At 34.9% G+C, this 26,976-nt stretch overlaps 4 protein-coding genes across 5 annotated transcripts; 1 reads left to right on the top strand and 3 right to left on the bottom strand.

Annotated features, from left to right (window-relative positions):
• Positions 1-1,523: 1,523 nt before the first annotated feature.
• Positions 1,524-3,501, top strand: LOC111884444 (agamous-like MADS-box protein AGL80). The gene has a single exon (XM_023880768.3). It carries the CDS (start codon positions 2,515-2,517, stop codon positions 3,244-3,246), a length of 732 nt encoding a protein of 243 aa, XP_023736536.1. The 5' UTR covers positions 1,524-2,514; the 3' UTR covers positions 3,247-3,501.
• A 319-nt stretch (positions 3,502-3,820) lies between these two features.
• LOC111884428 (pentatricopeptide repeat-containing protein At3g09040, mitochondrial) lies at positions 3,821-6,172 on the bottom strand. Its single transcript, XM_023880755.1, has one exon. The coding sequence runs from the start codon at positions 6,170-6,172 to the stop codon at positions 3,821-3,823; it is 2,352 nt and encodes a 783-aa protein (XP_023736523.1).
• Positions 6,173-10,704: 4,532 nt separating this feature from the next.
• LOC111884454 (uncharacterized) lies at positions 10,705-14,365 on the bottom strand. The gene is made up of 4 exons (XM_023880779.3): positions 14,168-14,365; positions 14,024-14,077; positions 13,362-13,413; positions 10,705-11,047 (listed from the first exon to the last, which is right to left on the bottom strand). Exons 1-4 carry the CDS (start codon positions 14,254-14,256, stop codon positions 10,853-10,855), a joined length of 390 nt encoding a protein of 129 aa, XP_023736547.1. The 5' UTR covers positions 14,257-14,365; the 3' UTR covers positions 10,705-10,852.
• Positions 14,366-21,739: 7,374 nt separating this feature from the next.
• Positions 21,740-24,817, bottom strand: LOC111884362 (WD repeat-containing protein 26 homolog). Of its 2 annotated transcripts, none has more exons than XM_023880668.3 (6): positions 24,661-24,817; positions 24,090-24,205; positions 23,086-23,982; positions 22,897-22,998; positions 22,190-22,819; positions 21,740-22,098 (listed from the first exon to the last, which is right to left on the bottom strand). In XM_023880668.3, exons 3-6 carry the CDS (start codon positions 23,884-23,886, stop codon positions 21,856-21,858), a joined length of 1,776 nt encoding a protein of 591 aa, XP_023736436.1. In that variant the 5' UTR covers positions 23,887-23,982; positions 24,090-24,205; positions 24,661-24,817; the 3' UTR covers positions 21,740-21,855. The 2 variants fall into 2 exon arrangements, with proteins under 2 accessions (XP_023736436.1, XP_023736437.1); XM_023880669.3 differs by lacking the exon at positions 24,661-24,817 and adding an exon at positions 24,393-24,604.
• Positions 24,818-26,976: the final 2,159 nt, after the last annotated feature.

Here is a 26,976-nt window from a genome sequence, read left to right as displayed (position 1 = left end):
TTCAGGGAGTTTACGGTCCATGACCACTCCTTGAGGAGTTTATGACCGTAAACACATGATTTTACTGTAGTAATCTCATGTTGGTCCATTTCTTTTGTTGTTTGGTGGTTCTAACTCATGCATGCAAGGTTCTAGTCACTTATATGAGCATAGGAAGGTGTTAAAGGCACTTAAACACCTTGGAAAGGTGTTTACGGTCTATGAGATGTTCTTGGGGAGTTTACTACCTTAAACACATGAGTTTACGGCAATTAACTCATGTTAGTCCATGAATCATGTTTTTGGTGCATCAAATGAAGGTTTACAAGGCTCTAGGCACTCATGGAAGCTTTTAAAGGTGTTTGAGGGGTAGTTTAACACTTAAATAAGTGTTTATGGTCCATGAAGATGGGTTTACAGTCTAAGGATGTTCTTAGACCGTAAACTCATGTTTACTCCCCATTTGTCCCGATTTTGGTGTTCAAAGTCCTTTCGTGTAAGTCTCTAAGTCATTGCTAAGCTCCATAAGTGGTTTGGAAGGGTTTTTGAGCATTAAACCCCATTTATGAGTGTTTACGGTCCATGAAGGTGTTCTTGGACCGTAAACTCATGTTCTTGAGGGTTTTGGGTAATTTAAACACGAATTTGCAAGCTAGATGAGTTAAACAACAAGCTAGGAAGGTTATCTTACCGATTTGAAGCTCGAAGGGACGATTTTTGACCAAAACTCGTTTTGTAGAGAGAGAAAGTAGAGAGAGAGAGAGAGAGAGTGTGTGTGTGTGTGTGTGTGTGTGTCTAAGGTGGGGAAAAAAGGTGGGAGTGAAACCCACTCAACCCTTATATAGGGTGGAGCTTATGGCCTGGTTGGGGTTCACCTGACACCAACCGCGAACGAGGTTTTTTTTAACGACTACCGTTAAACAAAACAACATTTTAAAATTATATCACTTTAATTTTGGTTCGCTTGACGAATATTATTTAAAATATTCCAACGGGTTTAATTCCGGTCAAAATTATTTTTGGGATAAATTTGACTAATTTTTGACGTAAATAAATTTCGACGTTAAAACTGACGGAAATTTTTGGGTTGTCACAATCAACAAACAAGCAAATATAATAAACTAAACAACTAATAAATCTGAAACTAATAATCAAACCGTAAACTAAGGGGTTCCCTTGCATCTAAGGTTGTAAAAAAGTTTGAGCTAGTCGGTGGACTGGGGTTAATGGATTAATCGGCTAGGGAGATTAATCGAGGACCTTAAATTGCTAATTTCTTGAAATTTAAAAATTAAATATGACTAATATCATAACAAAGTTCATAAATCCACTAATATCATAACAAAATGGGTTAATATGTTTAATACAACACTAATCATTCCGCAAATAGTTTCTATTGAAATATAACTTTGTCAAAGTATTAAAATTTCATTGTTTGCTACTACTTCACTCATTGTGTAAAAAGGGATTAATTGGTAGGCATCTTCTAGTCGTCAAGTAGAACCTAGGGGCTAATAGGAGATTAATCGGTATCTAGTTGAGATTTTTATAACACTGTTTACATCTAATCAAAAGTATATGGGATTAGCAACCACCGGGAAAAAAAATGAAGTTTCTAAACATCTTAAGAAAAAGTAAACTGATTGATGTTACTAATGATTTCACTCCAAGATCTTTAAAAACTAGCTCGAATGGTGATCTCCGGCTTCAAAATCGCTCAAAAAGGGTTTCTTTCAATTAACCACTTTAACTGAAATATGTTTTTCAAGTTATTATTACTGATTTCTTTCAATTAACCACTTTAACTGATGTTCTCAATTTGGCGGAGAGCTTGATATCGTCTACTCTTGGAAGACACATTTTCAAATGGCATTTTCTCTTAAAACAATTCAAGATTGTATATGAATCATGATGCACGCAACATGTTTGATGAAATGTCTAAGAAAAATCTGTTTTCTTGGACTTTGATTATCCTGTAGCAAATAAAAACAGTGAAAAAACTGACAAAAACAGAACCCAAACTGTGGACAGTGGAGGATCTGGTCAACAGATTCTTTACTAATAATAGCAACTTATAATTTTCTACCATTAATAGTAGTATGCAAAAAAAAAATAAAAATACATTGCCCATATTGGAAATGAAATGTAAGTTCCCATTTTATATAACATTCTATGTACCCTGACATAAATACTTGTACATTTTCATCTAACTTAATACAGTATGAAACTTGAATATTTATATTCTTTGAGTTTGTTGACACAAGCACAAATTTACACATTGTTACAGATACTAGAGGATATCCCCCTATTTGTATCTTCAATCTTAATATTCACAATTAATGCGTGAATATTAGTCATTACTTGAGAATTTGTAGAAATCTTTGAATTGATAATAATTTCCCCTAAACAAGCAGATTTTAATATTACGATTATGTCAAATCTGTCACCTGTGGTATTTATATAGCATGCTCATTTCCAATTTCCAACTCCCACACAAAAATACCATATTTCTACCGATTCTTTGCTTGTTTGGCGATGACTAGGCAGAAAGTGAAGCTTGCTTTCATAACCAACGACTCAGCAAGGAAAGCAACATACAAGAAAAGGAAGAAAGGTTTGATGAAGAAGGTGAATGAGTTGAGTACCTTATGTGGCATCGATGCATGTGCCATCATATATAGCCCATATGAAGCTCAACCCGAGATATGGCCCAACAACATCGGTGTCCAGCATGTGATTGCTCGATTTAAGAGGATACCAGAGATGGAGAGAAGCAAGAACATGCTGAATCAGGAGAGCTTCATCAGGAAACAGGTGACAAAATCTAATGAGCAGCTGAAGAAGCAGATGAAGGAGAATCGGGAGAAGGAGATGACTGAGGTCATGTATCAATGTTTGACTGGAAAAGGTTCGATTACAAATTTGAGCCTCCCTGATTTGAATGATCTAGGTGGATTGGTGGATCAAACCCTTAAACACATTTCCAGAAGGATTGAGTCCCTTAAAAAACCCGTTTCCGGTAAAGCACCATCACCAACTGAGATGCTTGCACTTGAGAAACGATATATGACAGTGGATAATGTGAGTGGTTATGTGGATGGGATGCAAAGGGGGACCCAAACACAATGGTTTACAGATTGGATCAACAATCCATCTGAACATAATTTGGGTTTTGCTTCTGCATATTCCTTCACTCAATTGGCTGATAACCCTAATCCTTTATGTCCAAATTCATCTGATCAAGAGAGTGTACAAGGTTCAATTTGATCCGGATAGATTCAATGAAAAACTCAAAACTGACTTTGTTCCTTTTGTAACAGTTACTCTGTTTATGTCCCCTGTTTTGTTTTGTTAGCTTAAATTTAATCAATCCTACAGTTCTAAAAGTATAACACCAGGTAACCGAAAGAAATCAGTATTCATAAATTGGAGACCATATTATCTGCAATGTAAACAAATATACTTTCACTAAAAAATAATCAACATTAACAGGTGAGAATTATAATAGAATAGTAACAACATTCCTTTATTGCATCCCTAGACATTCATTACTATGACAGACAGACACTATCGAGTAAATATATTAAATCTTAATATTTATAATTAATGTGTGATTTCTTCTGATTTTGTGAAAATCATCAAACAAGATTTAGATAATATGATTTTATCAAATCTGACATCTGTTGTATCAATGGATGACACTGCAACTGTTGCAATTAGTTGATATTACAACTAAGGAAATGTAAAGATATTTTCCACTATGAATAATAAAATAAAGTACATTGCTATTTGCTATAATTTACTTTTTTCTTCTGCTATGTGACTTCTATCTGTCCCTCTTCTATATGCTAACCCAACTAGAACCCACGTCTTTTCTAATGTCTTTATCAATCATCTCCTTCCTCACCTTCCAACTATCTTCCCACTTACCTTCTTCACAATAAATATTTGACAACATTACATACCCCTCAGCATTTTTCTCTGGAAACAACTCTAATAATTTCTTCACACCCATTTTCCCTAACTCTTTCTCTCCATGTATCCTACACCCATTAACAAATGATCTCCATATACCCGGCCAAGATTGATAAGGCATCCCCTCAATCACCCTTTTGGCTTCTTCCAGATACCCATTTCTTGACAACAAATCAACAAAGCAACCGTAGTTATCAGGGGAAGGATCCATTTTGTAATCCAACACAATCGATCTAAATAACATACGCCCAACATCAACAAGACCTACATGACTACATGCCGATAAAACCGACACAAATGTCGATTGACTTGGCTTTAGATTCATCGATTTCATCCTCTCATAAACTTCGATTGCTTCCGTTACAAGACCATGATTAGCATACGCCATTATCATCGTATTGAAAAGCGCCACGTCAGCGAATCTCCATGATTCATGAAACCCGATGGTTGCACTTGTGATATCACCGCTTTTTCCGTATGCATCAATGAGTGCACTCGCGACATATTCGTCTTTATCGAGCCCAATTCTGAACACTTGATTGTGAACCGATTTTGTTAGGTTTAGAGATGCGATTGTAGCACACGTGTTTAAAACACTAACGAATATGAATTTATCGGGATTTTTTGAGTCGGCTTTTAGACGATTGAAAACCTCAATGGCTTCCTTCGTGTAGCCTTGATCCACTAATGCTGAAATCAAACTTCCCCAAGTCACTATGTCCATTTTATCATCAAAAAACGCATATGAATCGGTTAGGAATCCGGATTTAGCATAACCATGGACTAATGAGCTGCACACGTGTCCATTGGAAGCAAAACCAGATTTGATTATAATCCCGTGAACTTGTCTACCTGTTTGAATGTTTTCAGTCTTGAAACATGCTTCAAGGGCACATGAGAAGGTATACTCATTTGGTTCAATGGTTGAACTTGAACCCCATAAGTTCATGAAAAGCTTAATGGCTTCAAGATCACAACTCAAGTTATACCCATGGATCATCTCGTTCCAGTTCTGCAAGTCTTTAGAAGGCAAGGAATTGAAAATCAAACGTGCAGTTTCTTTGGCACCACATCTACAGAACATGCCAATAAGACAATTTGAGACATTTGGATCATCATGTAAACCAATACGGAATGCAAGACCAAAGAACTGTAGACCGAGGTTGACCACATGAGCATCCCCACACATTCGGAACAAGATTGAAAATGTTATACGATTAGGTTGTAAGCCCATGATCATAAGATCAGTGAACAAGGGTACAACTTGTTCTACAGAAGAAAGAGCTAAAATTGTGTTCCATGTTGCTATATCCTTGTTCTCCATTGTTTCAAAAAGCTTCCAAGCATGGTCCTTTGCATTGGTTTTATAATACATATCTATCAATGAGTTCATCAGTGTAACCATTGCTTCAAAACCCTTTCGAACAATCTGTCCATGAATCTGGCTTCCAAAGTCCAGATTAGATGTAATTGAGCATGCATTAAGAGCATGTATGAAGGTGAATTCATCCGTTGGGACTCCTTTCGAGTGCATGGAAGATACAAGATTGATAGCTTCGAAGCTATGTCCACATTGTGCATAACCTCCAACCATGGTGTTCCAAGAACCAAGATCTGAATCATTCAGACTCTCAAACAATCGTTCAGCTGCTTCAATGGCTCCATATTTGGAGTACATGTGTAGAATTGAACTACCCACAAAAACATTATTTTCCAGTCCGATCTTGACAGAAATACAGTGGATGCACAGACAAAATTCTACAGCTCCCATACTAATACCTGATTTCATGATGCTACTTAAAGCAAACTCATTAGGCATGAAATACTCAGTTCGCATCATTTCAATAAACAATCCCATAGCCATCCCATACTCACCGATTTTATTTGCTCCGGATATAATCAGACTCCAAGAAACCAGATTTCTCTCAGGCATTTCATCGAATAGCTTGCATGCATCACTGAACATTCCACATTTCATGTACGTTTTCACTAAATTGTTTTGAGAGTAAATGTCATTTGAAAAACCGTGCTTAATTTTACAGCCATGAATCTCGGTTCTAAGAGTATTTGATCTTAAACTCTCCGCCAAACTGAGAGCATAAGTTACAGTGCTTACATTCTTTAAACAAAAGCGCGAGTTGTAGAGCCTTTGTGGGTTACAGGAAGCTTGGATTGCAGAGATGGAGAAATGCCTCTTAATGGATAACAATCCGCGCATTTAGCTCATACGAAGTTCAACCCGAGCTATTTGCTTCTACACAAATGCCAATGACGGTTCTTGGCAGGTTTAAGAGTTTTGTATTCAAGAAAACGCAGTAAATGCTCCAACTCGAGGTCAGTGAGAAAGATCAAACTTTTCTTGTAACCATGGAGGTGACCTCTCTTTTAACAACACCCTGTTTATTTAGGCGGAAATATTGTTTGGAACAAGTGCAGAGGATTCTTAAACCATGTTCAGTGATGCATATTTGAAAACCCAACCGGTAAAAATCGGTTGACGCTCGAATCCGAAAACCTAATTTTAGAAAATTTCGTGTTTTGATATGAGCATTATATTAACGTAGCCGGATACAATTTCCAAGTATAATAATTTAATTGAATAATGGAAATAAGATGCTAGAATAAGCAAATCAATGAAAATAGGTTGCTCGCTATCTCTTGCATTTAAACATGTAAGATTAAGAGGGTGTTTGTTTTTCTGTGCAGATTTACGGGAGGTTTTCTGTCTGCGCGGCGCAGACCACGCACAGACTTATAGGTTTGAAGTGCGTTTGTTTTTCTGAAGTGCGTAGACATAAAAACGTCTGCGCGAGGTCTTCACCACACAGATATGGGCCAACCTCTTCTAAAGTCTGTCAAGTTCATTTGACCTAAAAAAAAACATGCGTTTTATTTTTCCGCCTCCATTCGTCCAAGCCTCCCGTCTTTGTACATAGATAGCTCGACAACTCCATCTTCACTCCAGCAAGTTTCGCCGACCGACCGTCACCTCCGATTTGTCGCCGCACCGCCTGTCGCCACCCTCCTCTTCGGTCGCATCTCCGGTCGTCGCCTCCGAACAGCAAGCGCCACTTCTCGATTGCAACGAACAGGTATGTCGTCGTCGTCCCTCCTCTCTCTTTCAATTCAATTTCAATTCAACTTCTTGTTTGATTTGCATCATTGTTTCTCCGAAAATATTAATTTTGTTGGGTATTCCTTCATATTCAAATCTTGGAGGTGTATAATTTATCATATATTCTTGCTAAAATTGAAAATACTACATGTAAACAATTCCCAACAAGCTGTCATTCTTGTTAAAGCTTACCTGCAAGCTGTCTTCCTGTTTTTTCACGCCTGGGATCTATAATTTTTTTTATTGGAAGCCAATAAACAGAACTACCAAGCAAAAGATAACATATTCTTTTGTTGATTGTGAATGTGTATATGATTGTTGATTGTGTATGTATATATGATAGTGTATATGAATAAGATTGTTGATTTGTGGATGATATAATTTGCCTAGAATGTGTTAAAATCAAAGTTTTTTCTTGAAATAATGATGTTAGTTGTTGAAATCAAGCTTTTTCTTGATGAAAATTCTTATTTGCTGAATATGATAGTGTATATGTTTATGATTGTTGATTTGTGGATGATATAATTTGCCTAGAATGTTTTGAAATCAAGTTTTTTCTTGAAATAATGATGTTAGTTGTTGAAATCAAGTTTTGTCTTGATGAAAATTATTATTTGCTGAATATGATAGTGTATATGTATATGATTGTTGATTTGTGGATGATATAATTTGCCTAGAATGTGTTGAAATCAAGTTTTTTTCTTGAAATAATGATGTTAGTTGTTGAAATCAAGTTTTTTCTTGATCAAAATTCTTATTTGTTGAAATTGTTGTTTGATTGTTTTTTTTTTTTTGCTAAAATTGTTGTTAGATTGTGCTGAATATGCTAAAAATTGTTTCAAATTGTTGAAATAAGAGGCTAAATTATTTTTTTTTGTTGAAATAGGAGGCTGAAAATACTTATTATTGTTTCAAATTGTTGTTGAATGTGCTAAAAATTGTTGTTGAAAATCGTTAGTTGTTGACTGTTTATTGTGAATGCTATATTGGTTATTAGAAATGGGAGATAAACATCAATGGACCAATGAACAATTAAAATGCTTAGTGGATACTTGTATTGAAGAAGTAGAAAGTGTTGGTAGAAAAGGATTGAGTTTGCAGAAAGATTCATGGATAAGGCTTGGAAGAGTTCTTAAGGAAAAATTTGGCGTTGACTTGAGTCAAAAACAAATGAAAAATGCATATGACAATCTGAAAGCCAAATACACAGGATGGGTATATTTAAAAAACAAAACTGGTAATATATATAATTCCCAAACAAACACTTTTAACTTAACAGTCGAGGAGTGGGATGATTTTAAGAAGGTACAATCTCAAACAAACACTTTTAAACATTTATGTTTGAAGTTGCCAAATATTCTTACATTATTTTTTGTTATATTTGGGTTTAGGGGCATCCGAAGGCTGCTTCGTTGAAAACAATGCCACTGCCTTTTCCAGATCTTTGTGCTCGTCTTTTTGACGGAAATAGTGCCACCAGTAATTTTAGGAGTTACTCAACCCAATCATCTTCAGTAGCTGGAGCATTCTCTTGTCGTCTTCCACCACTTCAGATTACCGCCACCCCTTTTCTTGCATTAGATGATTATGGTGATGACACTTCTCATCATGCTAGTGAGACTTTTCATGAGCCACCACCTTCTGCTGCTTCACCTTCTGATGCTTCACCATCCGGTTACCCCAACAAAAGGGCTAAACCCTCAACTCCTAAAACTCCTAGTACCTCACCGTCTGCTTCTTCACCTGATGGAACTTCTGTTACTGCTGACGATTTAGCATTTGAAATGAAAAAAGGTCTACAAAGTTTGACTAAAGGGTATACAATTCCTCAATGTTTAGAGAAATTAGAGGTGCTTCAGTTAGGCCCTACAGATCCTTTACGCTTTATTGCATATCATATTTTTGGAGGGACTATGAACATGAGAGATATTACGATCAAAAGTTACTTCTCGTAATTCTTATGTACCTGTACATCCGTTATTTTTGGAATAGGGGTGTGAAACGATTGGGGGATAATGATTCAGAAATGACGGGACATGAATACACATTGGAGTTATTACATCGTAATCGTTTACAATGTGTTGAAGTGTTACGCATGTCTCACGACTCATTTGTACGACTATGTGCTCATTTTAGAGCACATTACTCATTAAAGGACATCAAACATGTATCGGTTGAGAAAAAGATGATTATGTTTTTGATGATGATCGGCCATAATCAACGTTACGTGATTATCAAGCGGAGATTTCAACACTCGAAGCAAACAATTCATAAATTTTTTTATGAAGTGTTGGAAAGAATGATGCTTTTCGCACAAGATGTTATAGTACAACTTCTTTTAATCCGAATCCAAACATTCCAGGGCATAATAGGAGGCTACGACGAATTTTCAAAGGAGCGGTTGGTGCACTTGATGGCACTTTAATACATGCTATTGTCCCTGCCAAGAAACAAGACTTATATAGAAGTAGAGGAAAGGGAGATTGCTACCAAAATGTATTGGCAATTTGTGATTTCAATATGATTTTTACATTTGTTGTGGCCGGGTGGGAAGGGGTAGCGTGTGACTCTAGAATTTTATCAGAAGTAGTAGCTGATCCACAAGCTTCATTCCCATTTCCACCACCAGGTAATTTTTTGTTTTTTTATAAATTGTTTTTATCTTAGTTTCAAAATTGATTAGTGTTTTGCATTTTTTACAGACAAATATTATCTTTGTGATGTTGCGTATGCACACACTCGAGAATTTATAGCCCCTTATCGTAATGTGAGGCATTGGCTTGGAGATTTTCGTATAAGACGTGCATTGACCAATAAAGAAAAATTTAACCATGGACATGCAAAACTTAGGAATGTCATTGAGCGTGCTTTTGATGTTTTGAAAGCACGTTTCCCTATATTGAAGAGGATGGCACCATTCTCGTTTGTGACACAAAGAAACATTGTCATGGCATGTTTCGCGCTTCATAATTTTATAAGGAGAGAATGACTGAGTGATGAGTATTTCGCATGATACGATGAACCCAATGTCTCGCTTCGAAATAACAAAGGGACCTTTAATGATGATGAAGATGAGATTCCAACAAATGGTACTGCAGCAGACCGTGAATATATGACACGGTTACGAGATGAAATTGCTGATCAGTTGATGCACAATATAAATTGAAATTGTTATTGTTTTAAATGAAATTAGTATTGCATGAATTTTATTTCCAATGTTATATGACTTTTTTTATTAAAATTTTGGTGTTGAGAAATCTTTTTAAGTTTGTAAACTCATTTTATTTAAAATTCAGTTTATTTCAGCAGCCTGCAGACGTTAAAAAACAAACAGTCTTTTTATTGCAGACTGCAGATGTTTGGTCCACCTCTTCTGCTGCAGAGGCTTGTAGATGTGGTCCGCAGACTGCAGACGTTTTGGCTTCAGAAAAACAAACAACACCTAAGAAAATTATACATTGAAAAATAAAACTAGATAATTTGTTTAAAATTTAGATAACCTTGCTATAATCATGTAAAATTCTCAAAATTTTAATATAGTACTAGAAAGAAAGGATAGTGGGATTCTATATTTCTAAATGTATCCATATTTTAAATATATGTTGCAAACCAATGAAAGCGCGCATTCCTATTGCTTGCATCGAAACATCTAAGATTTCCATAAATGTAAAGACATTTAAATAGATATATGTCAAAAGGTTTTTGGCTAATACAAAAAAACAATCAACATGTTCTCAATTTGTTACACCAAAACAATTCATGGATTTTATGTGGGCGAGCACATTATTCGTGGCTATTGGCATGGGAATGTGAAGAGGCACTTGTTACATGCAAGGGTGAAATTGAAATGTGTTTGGGCCGAAATATATTCTTTATAGGAAACATGATATTGTTGTTGAGCTTAGCTTGCAATGATTGAGGAGAAAGCTGATCTGGTCTTTCAACAACTTGGATTGTTCGGCTTGCTGCAAGGTTCACCTATACATACAGAAAACAGCAAAAAACTTATTGATAGGTAGAGAGGCATACGTTGAAATTTACTGCATTTGATGTGCACTCATAAAACTACAACATAACATAACGTGTTATATAAACAATCTGCTACCACACATTTATCAAAAATCAATTGCTTTTCTTTTTCAAAAACAAAATAATTATACATATCATACATGAGCAACTTAACCATCAACGTATTTTGAAATCCAACTATATTTATCATCAAATGAAATGATACTTTTGTTAGTGTGAAACGTTTAGCATAAGATGCTTACTGATACGATAAAAAAAATTATTTATAAAAGAAATATAACAATTATGATGACAAACTATTTGTAATTTTGTATTTGGTTTATGGATAAACATTTAAATAATAATAACAACTTATTATGCTAAAATAGTGATGGTAATGAAAGAAAAACTTTGAATACAAATACAAAATGATAATAAAAAACAATGGAAGGGTATTAGAGATATATGGGAATTGTTTGGGGCTGAATAGGGTGGATTTTTTTTTTTTTTTTTTGTTGTCTTAATAAAAAGGGTGAATGGATATGGAGGGGACCGAATCAATCATCAAGTTGCAAGGAAAAATGTAAATATGGTTGGTCATACTCATATCATTAAGTCAATCCCACACAAACAAAATCCTTACTTTTGCCAGATTTTTCACAAATAAATAAAGCTTCATTGAATTGATTAATCATATTCAAAACAACAAAGAAAAACCCTAATGCTTTACCAGAGTCTACTCTCTTTCCCACTACCCTCTCATAAAGTTATAATATTCTGTCATAAGTCATACTCATAAGCCATAACAAACTACTGACCAGATAATGTAAAATGCATAAAAAGCCCTTCCACTCAAAGATGCTCCTTATTTGTTGAATTCCCTTTTTACCCCCGGCCCCTTCAAGGATACTCGACTTACTGGATGTGTAGCACAAAGTATAGACTCATACTTTGAAAATATAAAAACATGCAACTGGAAGTTCTATTACTCAAAATCTCTGAGTCTTTCAACTTTAATATCGTGTTTGTCAAAATAACATATATAGTTAAAACTTTCACGAACTTCAAAAATGTGACTAAAAATTCATAAAAACTAAATTTAAAAAAAAAAAAAAAAAAAAGATTCATATACAAAACATTTTATTTGCCAGTCAATAGTGCACTAAATGCAAGAAATAGCAACGTATTTTCATTCACTTGTCTATTATAGCATTCTACTTTCATCTCTTTCTACTACAGCATTCTACTTTCTGTTGCATTTCAAGTTTTTTTTCTTATTAAGGCATTGTACTTTGATAAATGTATCCAATTTATAGCTGTTTTCGTATGACATTATACTTTGAAAAATCTATTAAATTATTGCAGTTAAACTAGCTTTGCATCCGGATGATATTGCTATAACTGGATAGATTTTTTAAAGTAGATAGCTTTAATAGGAAGAAATGAAAGCATGATATATATATATATATATATATATATATATATATATATATATATATATATATATATATATATATATATAGGTAAAGGTTCAAATGAGAACCAAAAAAGGTTAAGAACCATAAGAACCTCTAATTTTAGATGTTTATAAAGGGTTTAGGGTTCTTACAGCTCTTAACCTTTTTTGGTTCTCATTTGAACCACTCCCTATATATATATATATATATATATATATATATATATATATATATATATATATATATATATATATATATATACACACACACACTACTATATTGAAGAATTTTTATGCATTTACCAACAGTTAGTGCAATGAGATAAAGAGAAAGGACATTGATGAATGCATTGAGTTTTATACCTTGATACAACAAAAATGAATCATATATATATATATATATATATATATATATATATATATATATATATATATATATATATATATTGCCTTTCAAAGATCAAATAGGGACCTTCATAAATGAAAAGATTGTTTACTTATGTAGATTCATCCATTGCTTATAGATCATCAGATTGAATATGTTTTACATCTATTTGTTTAAATCGAAAGCATACACATCCAATTATTTGAATGCGAATGAAGCTAATAATATATACTAGATAACCCAATTACGAAAATCCAAAATGAACCTTTGCCTTAAAATTCATACAAGTTATACACAATATCACATGTAATTCATTTGGTTTTGGATAAAATGACTAAAAAATATATAATTAGGAAGATCCAACTAGAAGTTAATTTGAATTTGATTAAACAAAAGCAAGGAATATACATGCACTAAGCATATATAAGGAAAGACAATCATACCGATTCAGAAACCATTGTAAGCAAAGCCTTCCCAAGAGGCACAATGCAAAACCTTCAGACAGGAAAAGAAAATTTAATATCAGCATATTATCATGCCATACTTCCATTTTATAAGCAACAAAAGATGATTTTCTTGACAATCCCTACATGTAAATGAATCAAAGAACTCAAACTCGCTTATGAATGCCAAATTTAGTACCCTAAAATACAAATTTACACAAACTCTGTTACTTGGTACTTGGTATGCACCAATTTTCTTTTAGTTTTAGTAATTCTATAGATGTCATATAAGTAATCCATTTCTTCTCCAAAAACAAATAATTCTAATTGATTCTAAATTCCACATGTAACCTGTCTGGCTTCTGCAAATCGAACCCTGTGATCGTGGTTAGGAAGCAAGGTAGCAAAACCTTATCCAACTGGTATGAATTTCCACTTTTAAGCAACCCAATACTACGTTGTTGAGAACTCACTATACATCGAAACCTAGTTATCAAAACCCTGAACGTTCTAGAAAAACCTAATCAATTATCAAGCGTAAAAGGCAGTTTGTTCGATTTTTTTTGTCAAAATGTAGGCTACGTTTTATAAACGTCAGCGTAAACAATTACTCAATTAGTAAGAAACGAATTGCATAACAAGAACGAGAAAAAAGAAATTACATTCCGCGGCCATACGCAAGTGCAACTTCCGAAGGTTCTCTCCATTCATCATATCTGCAATAAAATAAGTAAATTATAGCTACTTGCATTGGTATAAATGAAGAATCGAAAAAGTAAATATATGATAGAGAGACAAATAATTACACATAGCCGTAGCGTTTGTCAAACAAAAACCGTTTTGATGAAAGTTTGGAGCTTGGAGTAGAGATCTTAGAACTCGTCTGAACTTCCATGGATATCTATATTTCCTTTACAACATGAATTTGGATATGAAATTAGAGGGACGACCCTAGCTTACGCAGTTTCTGACTTGGTGTTTTTGGGGCCTGGGGGTGTTTGATATCGGGTAAAAAGAGCGTTTGTCAAACAAAAACCGTTTTGTATTTTTGGTGCGAGTCGGTCGGGTCACAATCACACAATGGACCTTGGAACACATTTTCAAAAAGTTTACAAATAATAAATTAAATTAAACATTTAAAATATCAAAGTTATTAAACTAAAAGTTTCAAGTTGTTAGAAGGTTTAATTAATGATTAAGTTAATATTTTAGTGTTTATGGACTAAAAGTGTAATTTAGCCCAAACTAGTTTTGTCTTGTTTTGACAAAATATTTTAGAATTGACGTTTACTTACCAATTTAAGAGTTTGATCAAGTGATTAGGTCAAATGGTGTCAGATGTCTATATTTTGATCCTTGGTATGTTTCTAATGTTTACTTGGCGTTTGTAATATTGAAATGGTGTTTGTGATATTTTACATGGAATTTGTGAGTTCAATTGTTGATCCCAAAGGTAATTCTCCTTTGAAATGGAATGAAATAACTTCAATATCAAATTACTATGACAGAACCCTTTTGAAATTTACAAATGAAAGCACTGTTTTCAAATCTAGCTATACTTGGGAGTTTTCAAAATGTTAATGGATCATTCGAACTCATAATGAAATACGTGAAGTTAAATCTCACAAATCCATTTTTGAACTTGGAAATCATAGATTGAATGTTAGAAATAGAGATATTTTAATGTTTAAATCATGTTTAGTGCAACGACCATAAAATTCGAGCCAAATTAAAACATTTGATTCGTTCAAAAACCATTAAGTTCATACATTCGTTTTCAAAATAGTTTAAACATCAGAGTGTTTTTCCAGAACCTTATCTCATAAATCATAAAACATGAGGAGCGGTACGATCACGCCTTCACCTTGCCACGATCTCCTGAAGTACTTGAAACAAAATACCGATACACAAATAGTCCATATAACCATGTCAACAATAACATATCATAACGAACTGAACAGAACATCACATAACGGGTCCATAGCCCTACAGACTGTAATACCCACGAGCCCACAGTACGAGTCTCCCTTAGCCCGTAACTGGAATGCTCCCGAGCCCACAGTACGAGTCTGGAATGCCTACCGGGCCCTCAGCTCGTATCTGGAATGCTCCCGAGTCCTCAGTATGAGTCTGGAATGCCTACCGGACCCTCAGCTTATATCTGGAATACTCTCGAGTCCTCAGTATGAGTCTGGAATGCCTACCGGGCCCTCAGCTTATATCTGGAATACTCTAGGGTTTGTTGGCTACCGCCCGGAGCAGTACAACCTCAACCCATCCCACATAACATGTCGACTTGTATCATAACTAATGCACATACAGATAATCATACAGTATCACAGGTAGTCCTACAAGTCTACCCGACTAGCATATCAACTGCATACATCACTAACTCAAACTCAACATATCAATAACTACTAGGATATCAAATCCAATGGGTCCGCCTTGGTGCCTTAGACCCCTTAGTATAGTGAGGATAGCTCACCTGCAATTGTCGACTGACGAGATAAGACCGAACTGCTCCGTCCACCGACACGAACTCCACCACAGAACACTACCAAAGAACCAATTCCATAAATACCAGAATTACCAAAATACCCTTGGAAATCAAACTGGTCAAATCTTGGTCAAAGTCAAAGTCAACCTTCCTGGTTGATTCTACTCGTCGAGTCAACCCGTCGACTCGCCGAGTCGCCCCAAGACTTGCTGAGTCCAACGATCTCTGAGTCCCATCCTGTCCGACTCACTGAGTCGCGGACCGACTCACTTAATCCAAGGCTTTAACCAAAAGAGGTCGGGGTCTGCGACCAGACTTGTCGAGTCCAAGACAATCATCAACAGACTCGTCGAGTTGTTCTTCCAACTCGTCGAGTTCATGCACATGTTCATACAACTCGTCGAGTACACCCATGTGACTCGCCGAGTCTCTCCAGTTCTCAATTCATTAAGAGGCTTTTCGAGCCATGCAGGGGCTCCAAACCATAGATCCACCCCTCTACAATCTAACCCTCACATAAAGTTGCAAACTTTACGTGAAACCAAAGAGATATAGGCCTAAAACATACTATGGCTAGGGTTAAGGACTAAGGGGCTTCACCAACAAACTCTTCAACAGAAACTTTATGACATTATGGACCATCACAAGCCTAGATCTGAACTCCAAACCCGAAATGAACCTCAGACAAGTTAAAGAACTCCCAAAACAACCACCAAGGATGAACCAAAAAGGAAATAACTCAAGATAAGGGCTCCTTACCTTAGAGATGTGCCTAAAACTGATGTAGATCCCAGATCTATACAAGCCCCTTGATGCTAGCTTCCAATTTCTCGAGCTCCTTCCACCAATTTCCTCTTCCAAGCCCCAATCTCCTCAATAATGAAGCCTCACACGAATTTAGGGTTTTCTGGAACTCTCTGGGGGATTAGGAGGTTGTGAGAGGGACATAAAGTCCTTTAAATAGGGTGCAAACCCTAAGATTAGGTTTTTCTCATTCCAGCACCAACTTGTCGAGTCCAGCTTCCGACTCGGCGAGTTGGTCACTTAATTCGCGATCCAAACCCGCTCCGACTCGACGAGTAAGCATACCTACTCGTCGAGCCCCTTCCTTTATTTACACTTAGCACCCTTCACTTCTTGTTCCGAACTTGGGATGTTACATTTAGAAATGTTCTTACATGATTACTTAGTTATTTGGAACCAATATAGTCGAATCTAAGAAGTCATTGTAGACTTACAGCTTGAAATGAAAGGTTGATTCATAGATACAAATACTATGTAATTGAGTATCAAAATAAGTTCCTACGACTTATTACATCTATTTTTATCATTTAGAAGGATTTTGAAAGGTTTGGAAGCATATAAGCTAAAGTATAATACCGAAATGAGTGATAATGGTGAAATGGGCATTGTTGGGCTGTACACGGCCCATGTACCTTTCAAGGAAAGTTTTACACTGTGTCACACCCCAAAACCAATAACGGCGGAATACGTTTCGGGGTGGAGGACGTCATGTATAGTATCATCACAATTGTATAATAGTAAAAACAAGAAACATGCAACCATTTCATTTACATAGTGAGTGTAATTACAAGTGTCTTCTGTAAAGTTCAACAAACACCAAAAGTATGCAAAAATAAGAGATGGATCTCGTATGCTCCACTTTCACCAAAATGTAGCACCTGTACCTGTTTATCTTTGACCTGAGGATACAAGTTATTTTGAAAACGAGTATCAGCATAAAGCTGGTGAGTTCATAAGAGTTTAGTGTGAGTTTTAGTATAAAATGCATTAGTATAGATAGTGTGAGGGTTGTAGTTTACATTCGTAAGTAATAGGAAACTCTAGAAAATCTTATATTTTCCAGAAATACATTATAACTGAAAAACCTGTAACTTGCATGTAAGTCTCATTATTTTAAAGAGATCGTTTGTAATAAAAGTATATTAGTGAACCCCCAATAAGTAGTGTAATAAGAAAGTTATGCCTGATATCAGTAATAGTGGTGCAAACTCTCATTAGTATTATATACTTATTTACTTCGGGATTTTAACTTATTCTTTAGTATTAGCATTTTAGTGTGAATGTAGTGTATTTCTTGTATGCTTCTGATAGTGTGAGTAATAGAGTACCCCATGACCTTCCCGGTCATGCATAGTGTAGAGAAGTAGCGGCATCCCTGGGCCTGCAAGGCTCGGACTGAGATTAACAGTCGGGATGTAATAGTGTCTGCCCCGTATAGATCTATACATGTAGCGTCGTCTTCCTGTCGGAAAACTCTGGGCATAGTATGTAGCGAGTAGCGTATCTCGTAGTGAGTTAGTGAGTTATCCCCTGATTAGTGCTTTCTCTTGTATTATAGTGAAGTAGTCTTTTGTATAGTTCATAGTGAGTTTCTCTTACTAGTGATTCGTCTCGTATTAGTGTGTATTATAGTGTGTAAGATAGTAGCAGTAACGAGTAGCAGTGGCCTTAACTATACCCATTATAGTTAACTTAGTGTGTATAATTCTTGGCAATTAAGTAGTGTAGACATTGATTGAGATGAAAAGGCCCGTATCCAACACCAATATACATGATATATAATTAAGAGTTCAACGACAGTCGGACGGATAACAACTACCCTAAGCCCACAATCAAACAAGAACAGGAAATAAGGCGAGCTATCGGTCCTAAGTCCTTCAACTCTTACTTATATAAATATATTAGTGTGGTTACATTTTATAAGAAAATATATTTAATGAAAATCTTGTCAAAAGGGAACATTTTAGAAATAGTTTATTTATCCAAAATAGTTTTTAAAACATAAAGTTCTTTTTATAAGGCATAGTGATAAATCACATGTGATTTGAGTTACGGATAGTGAATCACATGTGATTAATTTCTATAAACACGTATATTTGACTTGTATCCCCCCCCCCCCCCTTAAAACATATAAAAGCATTTGAAAGGTTCATTAAAGGGGTATGAACTCACAGTTTGTCGCAGGGTTCGAATGTCAACGGATGCCCTGAATGCCAATGGTTCCTATAAATCATGTGATGACGCACAATTGGGTTAGAACTAGGATGTTTTCATGCTTAAACATGATGGATAAACATTCTTAGGGCTCGGCATTACTGAATACAAGTGTCTCATGGTCCATAATCAATGATTCATGCAAGTTTAGGGCCAAAAGTGGGCATTTAAGTGAGTGCATGGCCTTGAAATTGAGTGTGCGGCTGAGGTGTGCGGCCAGAAGGGTGTGTGCGGCTGTTTAGTGTGTGTGTGCGGCTGTTTAGTGTGTGTGTGCGGCCGTACACAGGAGTGTGTGGCCGTACACTCCTCTTGTGAGTCCATATGAAGTGTTTGCTCTTCATACTAAGGAGATTTGAATGTGTGCTGCCCTCTTCATGAAGGTATGCGACCATACACCTTCAAGGGACTATGAATATGATGAACATGATGAGTTTTAAGGCTTGAGACTCAAGTGTTTACCCCTAATAAGCTTGAAGATGATCTAGTTCACAATATGAAGCCTTCAAGGTGTTCTTGGTTGACGATTTTAGAGAGAAGAAGTAGAGAGAGAGAGAGAGAGTAAGGAGTATCCAAATGGAAGAAATGAAAAAGGTATCCAACTATATATAGGTTTGGGTGTGAGGCTAGAGGGTGTGCGGTTGGGTGTGCGGCCGCACACATGGGTGTGTGGTCGTACACACAAAAGTGTGGTCGCACACACCTCCTTTGGTGTGTTTGATTCGATTCCATGATGCAAAACACTTTCCAACTCTTCCTAAGACCCATAGTTAGACTATATTATGTCCAAAACACGCATTTGGAACCACAAGATTTAGAAAGGATGATGAATTCAAGATTTAAAGACAACACGCGGACCAATTACATAGGGTGAAAGTTTCGGGTTGTCACACACTGCCCATGTATTATCTTGTTAAGAAATCGTAACAACTTTTATCACTCTTGCTTGGCTAATTCATTTGACCCCAAAGCAATTTCGTTGTTCTTCTAATGACCTAACTAGCCTATTTAGGATAAGAGATAGGTTGTTATGGTGAGTTTATCGATATCTTAACTTAGCATTTAAGTGAGGTATAATAAGTTGGTGATGAAAGATTATTAGCATCAAATATCACACCTTTTCCGTAAGCCAATTAAGATTAGGGGTGACAATTGTTGACACGACACGACAAAAATACACGACACGAAACGAAATTCAGATTTGTGTTCGTGTCGTGTTCGTGTTAAGTGTAAAAAACACGATGTCGTGTTCGTGTTTAAAATTTGACACGAAATTGACACGATTAACATTTATTTGTCGTGTTTTTCGTGTTTGTCGTGTTATGTATGATTAAATATTAATTAAAAAAATATTTTTTTTATTATGTTATCTTTGTCGTGTCGTGTCGTGTTTGTCGTTTTTTAATCGGTTCGTTTTCGTGTTAGTTAAGAAAAACACGACATCGTGTCATGTCGTGTTCGTGTTACATAAAACCTTGTCGTGTCGTGTCGTGTCAGACAAAAACACGACACGATAACCCGATTTGTCACCCCTAATTAAGATACACTTTTTTGTTTGAGAATCGAAATCAAAATACCTAGTTAAACCCAAAACCTTTGTTAGTTTTTTCTTATAATCGACATTTGTATTGATAAAGTAACAAATTATGAAGAAAACGAATTCGTACATTAAAATAACCCCTTATATATCTAAAAAATTCCTTATTTATTTATTTATTTTTGGAAAAAAGCATTGTATAATAACTTAAACTGAATAAACAATGTACTTAAACGATGCACTACATGATATTGACACAAATGCATAATTCCCTAGTCATATATGTTTATATATCTTTATGTCCCTTTTTTGTTGAAGGGCTCCCATGATATATCCCCAAAGGAAGATGGTTTGACAGAGAACATGTTATCATACTTGGCACAACGCATACTTAGATACTCAGATGCTCAAACTCTCAAAAGCAGGGTAGAAATGAGCACCACATGAAGGGTTTGAAAGTTCTAGTGTGTTGTTAAGGCCTTCTTAAATGACAACACAAATTTTATCTCAAATAGATACACAGGTCTCTATAAGTGTCCTAATCACACTAGTCTCTTCACCCATATTTGAGCATGAATGAATGCAACATGTCATGATGATTAATGTAACCTAGAGAAGTCTTTAAAAATCATAAATTTTTTTACAGAGAGACCCCTTCTCAAAACTCTTTTTACTTGTAAGATGTACAACAAAGTAAATGTATAAGAAAGTAATATGTAGTATATATACTCACAAGGCACACAATATGAAAATACGTCATACGTATGGCTATATGTGCTCAAAACACCATGTACTCACTTTAATAGTTTTGTGAATGAACTCCTTTAACTCCCTAGTGGGTTCCTCGATCACATATAAGTCATAACAATCAAGTATAATAAGACTTATGTTTCCTCAATACAAGTTGGAAAGCCATTGGTATGGTTGTACCCTCTATGGTACCAACAATGCAGACCATACCCTTTTGTCTAGAACCATTTCTCAAAACTCATCACGTCTAATATCTCTACAACCACATAAAAATGGACATATGAGACCCCATGTATAGGCTAGCATAACAAGTATAAAATCACTCTCATCATATCATTTTATCCTTCATTCATACATGCACACTCGAATGCATGCCCCCTCTCATACAGGCACCCACCCACTCTAAGACACGTGATCAGACTTTCTTAGGCAGACAAACAAAAAACTCTTCTGGACAACACACACATGAATTTAAAGCCAAGACATTTACCGCATAAAAAACACTAGCCATCGTATGTTTCTACATATGCTCAAAGCAGTCATTGCCACACATAAAGCAGTAGAGAACATTTATTAAGATGATAGAAGCAAGTAAACATGCATTTCAGATTCAAATTAAATTACAAATATCCATTGGTCGTGTTTGGTGAGTAAGCAAGTCAAGTCCATGTATTTACACGAAAAACAAGTGTTATTCAAGTTGTTGCTCCATTGCAATAGTGAACACCATTTCCATTTTCGTTTCCAGATACTAATTTCCCTTTACCTTTCTGTTTCACATGTAACTGTTTCAACCCCCATATACGTATTGATCGATCATCACTTGCTGATGCCAACATATGTGGATTTGCAGGATTCCAACTGATACAGTTAACTGCCCCTGAATGCCCTTCCAATGTCTCAATCAACTCCCCTGATCCCCTGTGCCATATATAAACCTACATCCATTTTTTTTTAAAAAAAAAAATCATACATTACTTCATTTCTCAACATCTTTATGAATCAATCTATAAGTTTATATATACATACCTGTGAATCTTCACTCCCGCTAGCAATGAATGACTGATCGAGTCCACCAAAGCAAGCCCTAACAATAAACCGAGAACGTCTATGCCCCTTATACTTTGCAACAAGACGAATATGCCCCTGGATGTTCCAAAGATGTAACTCTTCATTCACGAGACTAACAAGAAGATACTTATTGTCTTTTGATAATGTGAATGAAACTATCATCTGATCCTCCTCGATGCATCTTTCATTTCTTGACTCTCTATCAATTAAAAGAATCATGGTTTCCTTGCAAATTGTAACAATCAACTTTCCATCACTTGTTAATTGTATATCAGAGATTCTAATGGTTTTTTGGCCTTTTAAAGATTCTATCTCTTTTCCATCCAAACCCCACATTATTATGCTTTTATCAGTTAACCCTGAGAACACACACTTCCCATCTGGAGACCAATTACAGGAGATTAAACCAATGAGGCCCTTTTCATAAACCTGAAGGCATTCACCAGATGAAACATCCCAACGCCTCACAACTTCTTCTAAACCACATGTCAGGATTTGATCATCATTCGGGCTCCATGAAACACAAGAGACAGACTTTTGGTGACCGATTAATCTATGTTTTAGTGAGAGTTTTCCATCCAGATCAACCTTAAAGAAATCAAAAGATGGAAGTTGATATAAGGGTGAAAGTGATTGAATGTTGATAGAAGAGGGAGCAGTGTTACCTCCCAAATAATTGCTGAATTATCGCTTGATGAGGATGCTAAATATTTCCCATTTTGAGAAAACTGTAAGTACCAGACTTCATCGTTGTGATCTTGTAAAATCTATAACACCATAACTGAAACAAATCAATGCTCATAACTTGAAAACTAATCACAAACTGAAGAAACAGGATAAATAGAAGCCCTGACCTGTACTGTTTGTGAAGGAATCTGATCTCTTCCACAATGATGATCAGTGAACAATGATGTTTCTCCAACTGAAGAATTGTGAAACAAACAAGCTTCCCGTTGTAAATCAAGAGCCTGTTCTACTAGCTGTAACAACCTTCTATCAGGTATCATCACTGTTGGAGGAAACAATTTTTGCAAATCTTCAAGTAGTTGTGACCTAGGCTTCAGTTTGACCATTCCTTGACCAGAAACTCCATCAATGATCCTATAAGCAGGTGACAAAATGAATGAAGAAAGCTCACGGACTCTATTACTGTTAATTTCAAGAGGTGATATCTCAGTTCTCAGTGTTTTCAAAGCTTCCATCAACTTTCCATGATCCAAAAGTTCAAAGAACTTCTGTTGTAATATCATAAAGGATGCTGACTTAATTACAGATTCCTCCACTATACCAATTTTGTGTAAAGAAGATAAACTTCCATCCCAATTTCCATCAAGAATCTGTTGGATGAAGACAGTGACAGTAGATGAGTGAAAAGGTATTCCAGACTCCTCTTCAAGACATGCCCCGGTTTTACTGTATCCAAGAGAATATAATGCCTCGGCTATAATTCTAACAAATTCCACTTTTTTAACTCCTTTTGTACCAATTACTTCATCATCCCCTTGGGAAGTTAGGGCTAGGGGGCGAGCCATTGAAGCAGCAAATGAGTGATTTGCAGGTTTTTCTAGAAACTTTCCGTTTGAAAGACCTCTTTGTTCTTTAGAAGAAGCTTTCACACGTTTTGAGGGTGGTTCATCATCCTCTATACCTCCCATGAAATGATCATTCAGCCCATATATAATCACAAGAGGAAATCAAAGGATGATGGACAGAGATTTGTCAAGTACCTCTAGTGAATCACAAATAACCCCCTGAATAAAGAAAGTTAGAATAATTCAAAGAATGATGTACTTTGAACTCTGACATTAGAGTATAATCATCATTTCAAGCAAATCATAAGGTATATATGGCAGGATACCTGCGTATTGCAATTTTAGATCATCAATACAACACTCATAAATCAGAAGCGGATTCTGCCTCTCCAAGTGATGCAATGTTGGGTTTATTGGAGCCCTCAGGAACCAGTTTGAGAAGCTGAAAGAGTATGAACAAGCTATTTAGATAGATTGTAAGTTGATTAAAGAAAACTGATACTCAAAATTCCATATAAGTTCCAAGTTCAAGATAAGAACAATAATCCAATTCTTGGTTGATCGAAAAGCCCACACATGGACATACTACGCTTAATATCATGTTTATATGAAATTATATCCGAGCTTACTGTAATTCAACTTGATGTATCACTCCAACCCAATAAAAACGACAAACTTTCATCGGAAAAGAAATATATATAAATCAATCAAAAGATTCTACGCGAAGTCTAACACCCAGGGAAATAGATGACGGATCTAGGGTTACAATCATAAGTTAGGTGCATTAGAAAAAGACAGAGAAGAAGAGATAAAGAAAAAAGCGGGAGAGAGAGAGAGAGAGGAAAACAGATACCGAAAGAAAGAGAGAGAGTAAAGAGGGATAAGGAGGACCGATACCTGACGGTGGAAGAAGAAAACCCTTGTGTTCGCTGCTGTTGTGGACTGTCAAAGATGGTGAAGAATACCACTGAAATGATTTGATCTTGGAAGGTATTGAGGGGTGGGGTGAACTTTTTGGTAATTAGCCAAGGGAGGTTGGGTCATTCTGGGGAGGATCAACAAAGAACAATATTATTTATTATTATTATTATTATTATTATTATTATTATATATTAAAACAAAACTTACTCTTAAGACTATCTCTAATGCATTATTGAACTCAAATATGAGTTCAATGGATTCACACCTATATATTTCATTCATTATATAATTCTATTCATTAAACTTTACACTTCATTAAACTCTATTAAATTTAATGGATTGTAACATCATTTATCATTTTCTTTTTATTTATTGTTATTTTAAAAAAATAGCATGAAATTAAAAATTAAAAACTACAATTAAAATTAGCATTAATTTAAAATTTAAAATAAAAAATATTATATATATATATATATATGTGTGTGTGTGTGTGTGTAAAAAGAGAGAATATACGATTGAACTCCTCATTCCATTGAATCCTAGTCATTTTCCCACAATGAGACTTTAAGTTTAATGAGATTAACCTCCCCACTAAACTGGCCTAAACAATCAGATTATTATTGCATTTTATCTTTATTTTTTTTTCACTTTTTAGATATTTTGTTGACGTCACCATTCCATGCATTTAATTTCAATAATCTTTAATATATCTTTCAATCAATTATCTTTTTTTGAAATAGAATGTATTTAAATCCAGACATCTCAATTTTCTGTCATTTGTTTTTTAAATATAATAACATATTATAAAAAAAACAAAAATCTTTAATATCTTTCAATCAAATATAACTTACATCCGCTGAAATGAAATGTATTTAATTCCAATAAAAAAAAATTCAATTGTCAAACAAAATTTTATGTCATTCTTTTTTTTTTAAATCACTTAATATGGATGTACATTTAATATTTGAAATTCATTCACAACTAATATGGAGAATTCCAAATTAAAGATTGATATCATTTTCAATTTCGTTTTTTGTAAATTATGTATATACTATTCATCTGTTATCATATTTTCTTGAAAGATTTTGTCATTCTTTTTTAAATCACGTAATATGAAGGACCTTGATTACATTTTATCTCTATTTTTTCCACATTTAGATATTTTGTTGACATCACCATTCACTGCATTTTGATTCCAATAATATTTAATATCTTCCAATCAATAACATTTTTAAATGAAATGTATTTAATTCAATAAAAGCTTCCGATTGTCAAACAAAATTTTATGTTTTCCTTTTTTTAAATCATGTAATATGGAGGTAGATTTCATATTTGAAATTCATTCACAACTAATATGTAAAATTCCAAATTAAAGATTTATTTCCTTTCAATTTCGTTTTTTTTTAAATTATGTATAAGTATAATATCATTCATTTGTTATCATATTTTCTTGAGAGATTTTGTCATTTCTTTTTTAGATCACTTAATATGAAGGTACGTTTCACATTTGAAATCCATTCACAACTAATATGTAGATTTCAAATCAAAGATTGATATCATTTCCGGTTTCATTTTGTAAATTATATATAAGTATAATATTATCCATCTATTATCATATTTTCTTGAAAGATTTTGTTTGCAACATCATGTTCGAATAATTGGCATCATCATAGTCAAATACGCCACCATCTACGCCAGGTTAGCAAAGCTTTTTGATTTAATGATGAATTCTTTTACAAATCATCTGATTATTGTTTATGTGCACAATTTATGTGTTACTCTTATCTTTTTCTCTGCTTTGGTCGAATTTTCATGTTATTCTAATGTTCAAAACCTTGCTGATGTTGGAATGCATATACGGTGTTCGATTAAATGCCTCAAAGAGGTACATTTTTACTATCAGTTTAAATATTTGATTTCGTTACACTTTTCCTGCTTGGTCATGTTTATAGAAAATTTATGTTGGTGAGAGCCTCTTAGAGGGTTTTTTTCGTCCATGGAAAGTTTCTTGGGGCGTCTGCACTTATTAAACAACTTCTGACTCATTATCAGGCACGTGAGGAAAATATCGAACAACATACTTCTTAGGCATAACCAATCTATTAAGCTTACCTACATCACTTGGAGTCAACTTCTTCTGAAAGAGAACCCTACATGAAAACCCGAAACTACCCTTTTAATCAGGAGATAGAAGATTATTCTGCTCATTCTCTTTATCTATAGTCCAAAACTCATCAAACTTAGCTTGATAAGTTCTATCTCTGGATATGGTACGCATATCTCTTTTTCTCT

The sequence above is a fragment of the Lactuca sativa genome, chromosome 3 (genome assembly GCF_002870075.4).
Source record: "Lactuca sativa cultivar Salinas chromosome 3, Lsat_Salinas_v11, whole genome shotgun sequence".
NCBI lineage: Eukaryota > Viridiplantae > Streptophyta > Magnoliopsida > Asterales > Asteraceae > Lactuca > Lactuca sativa.
The sequence above is the reverse complement of the archived record's forward strand: the minus strand, read 5'-3'. Positions and strand labels throughout refer to the sequence as shown.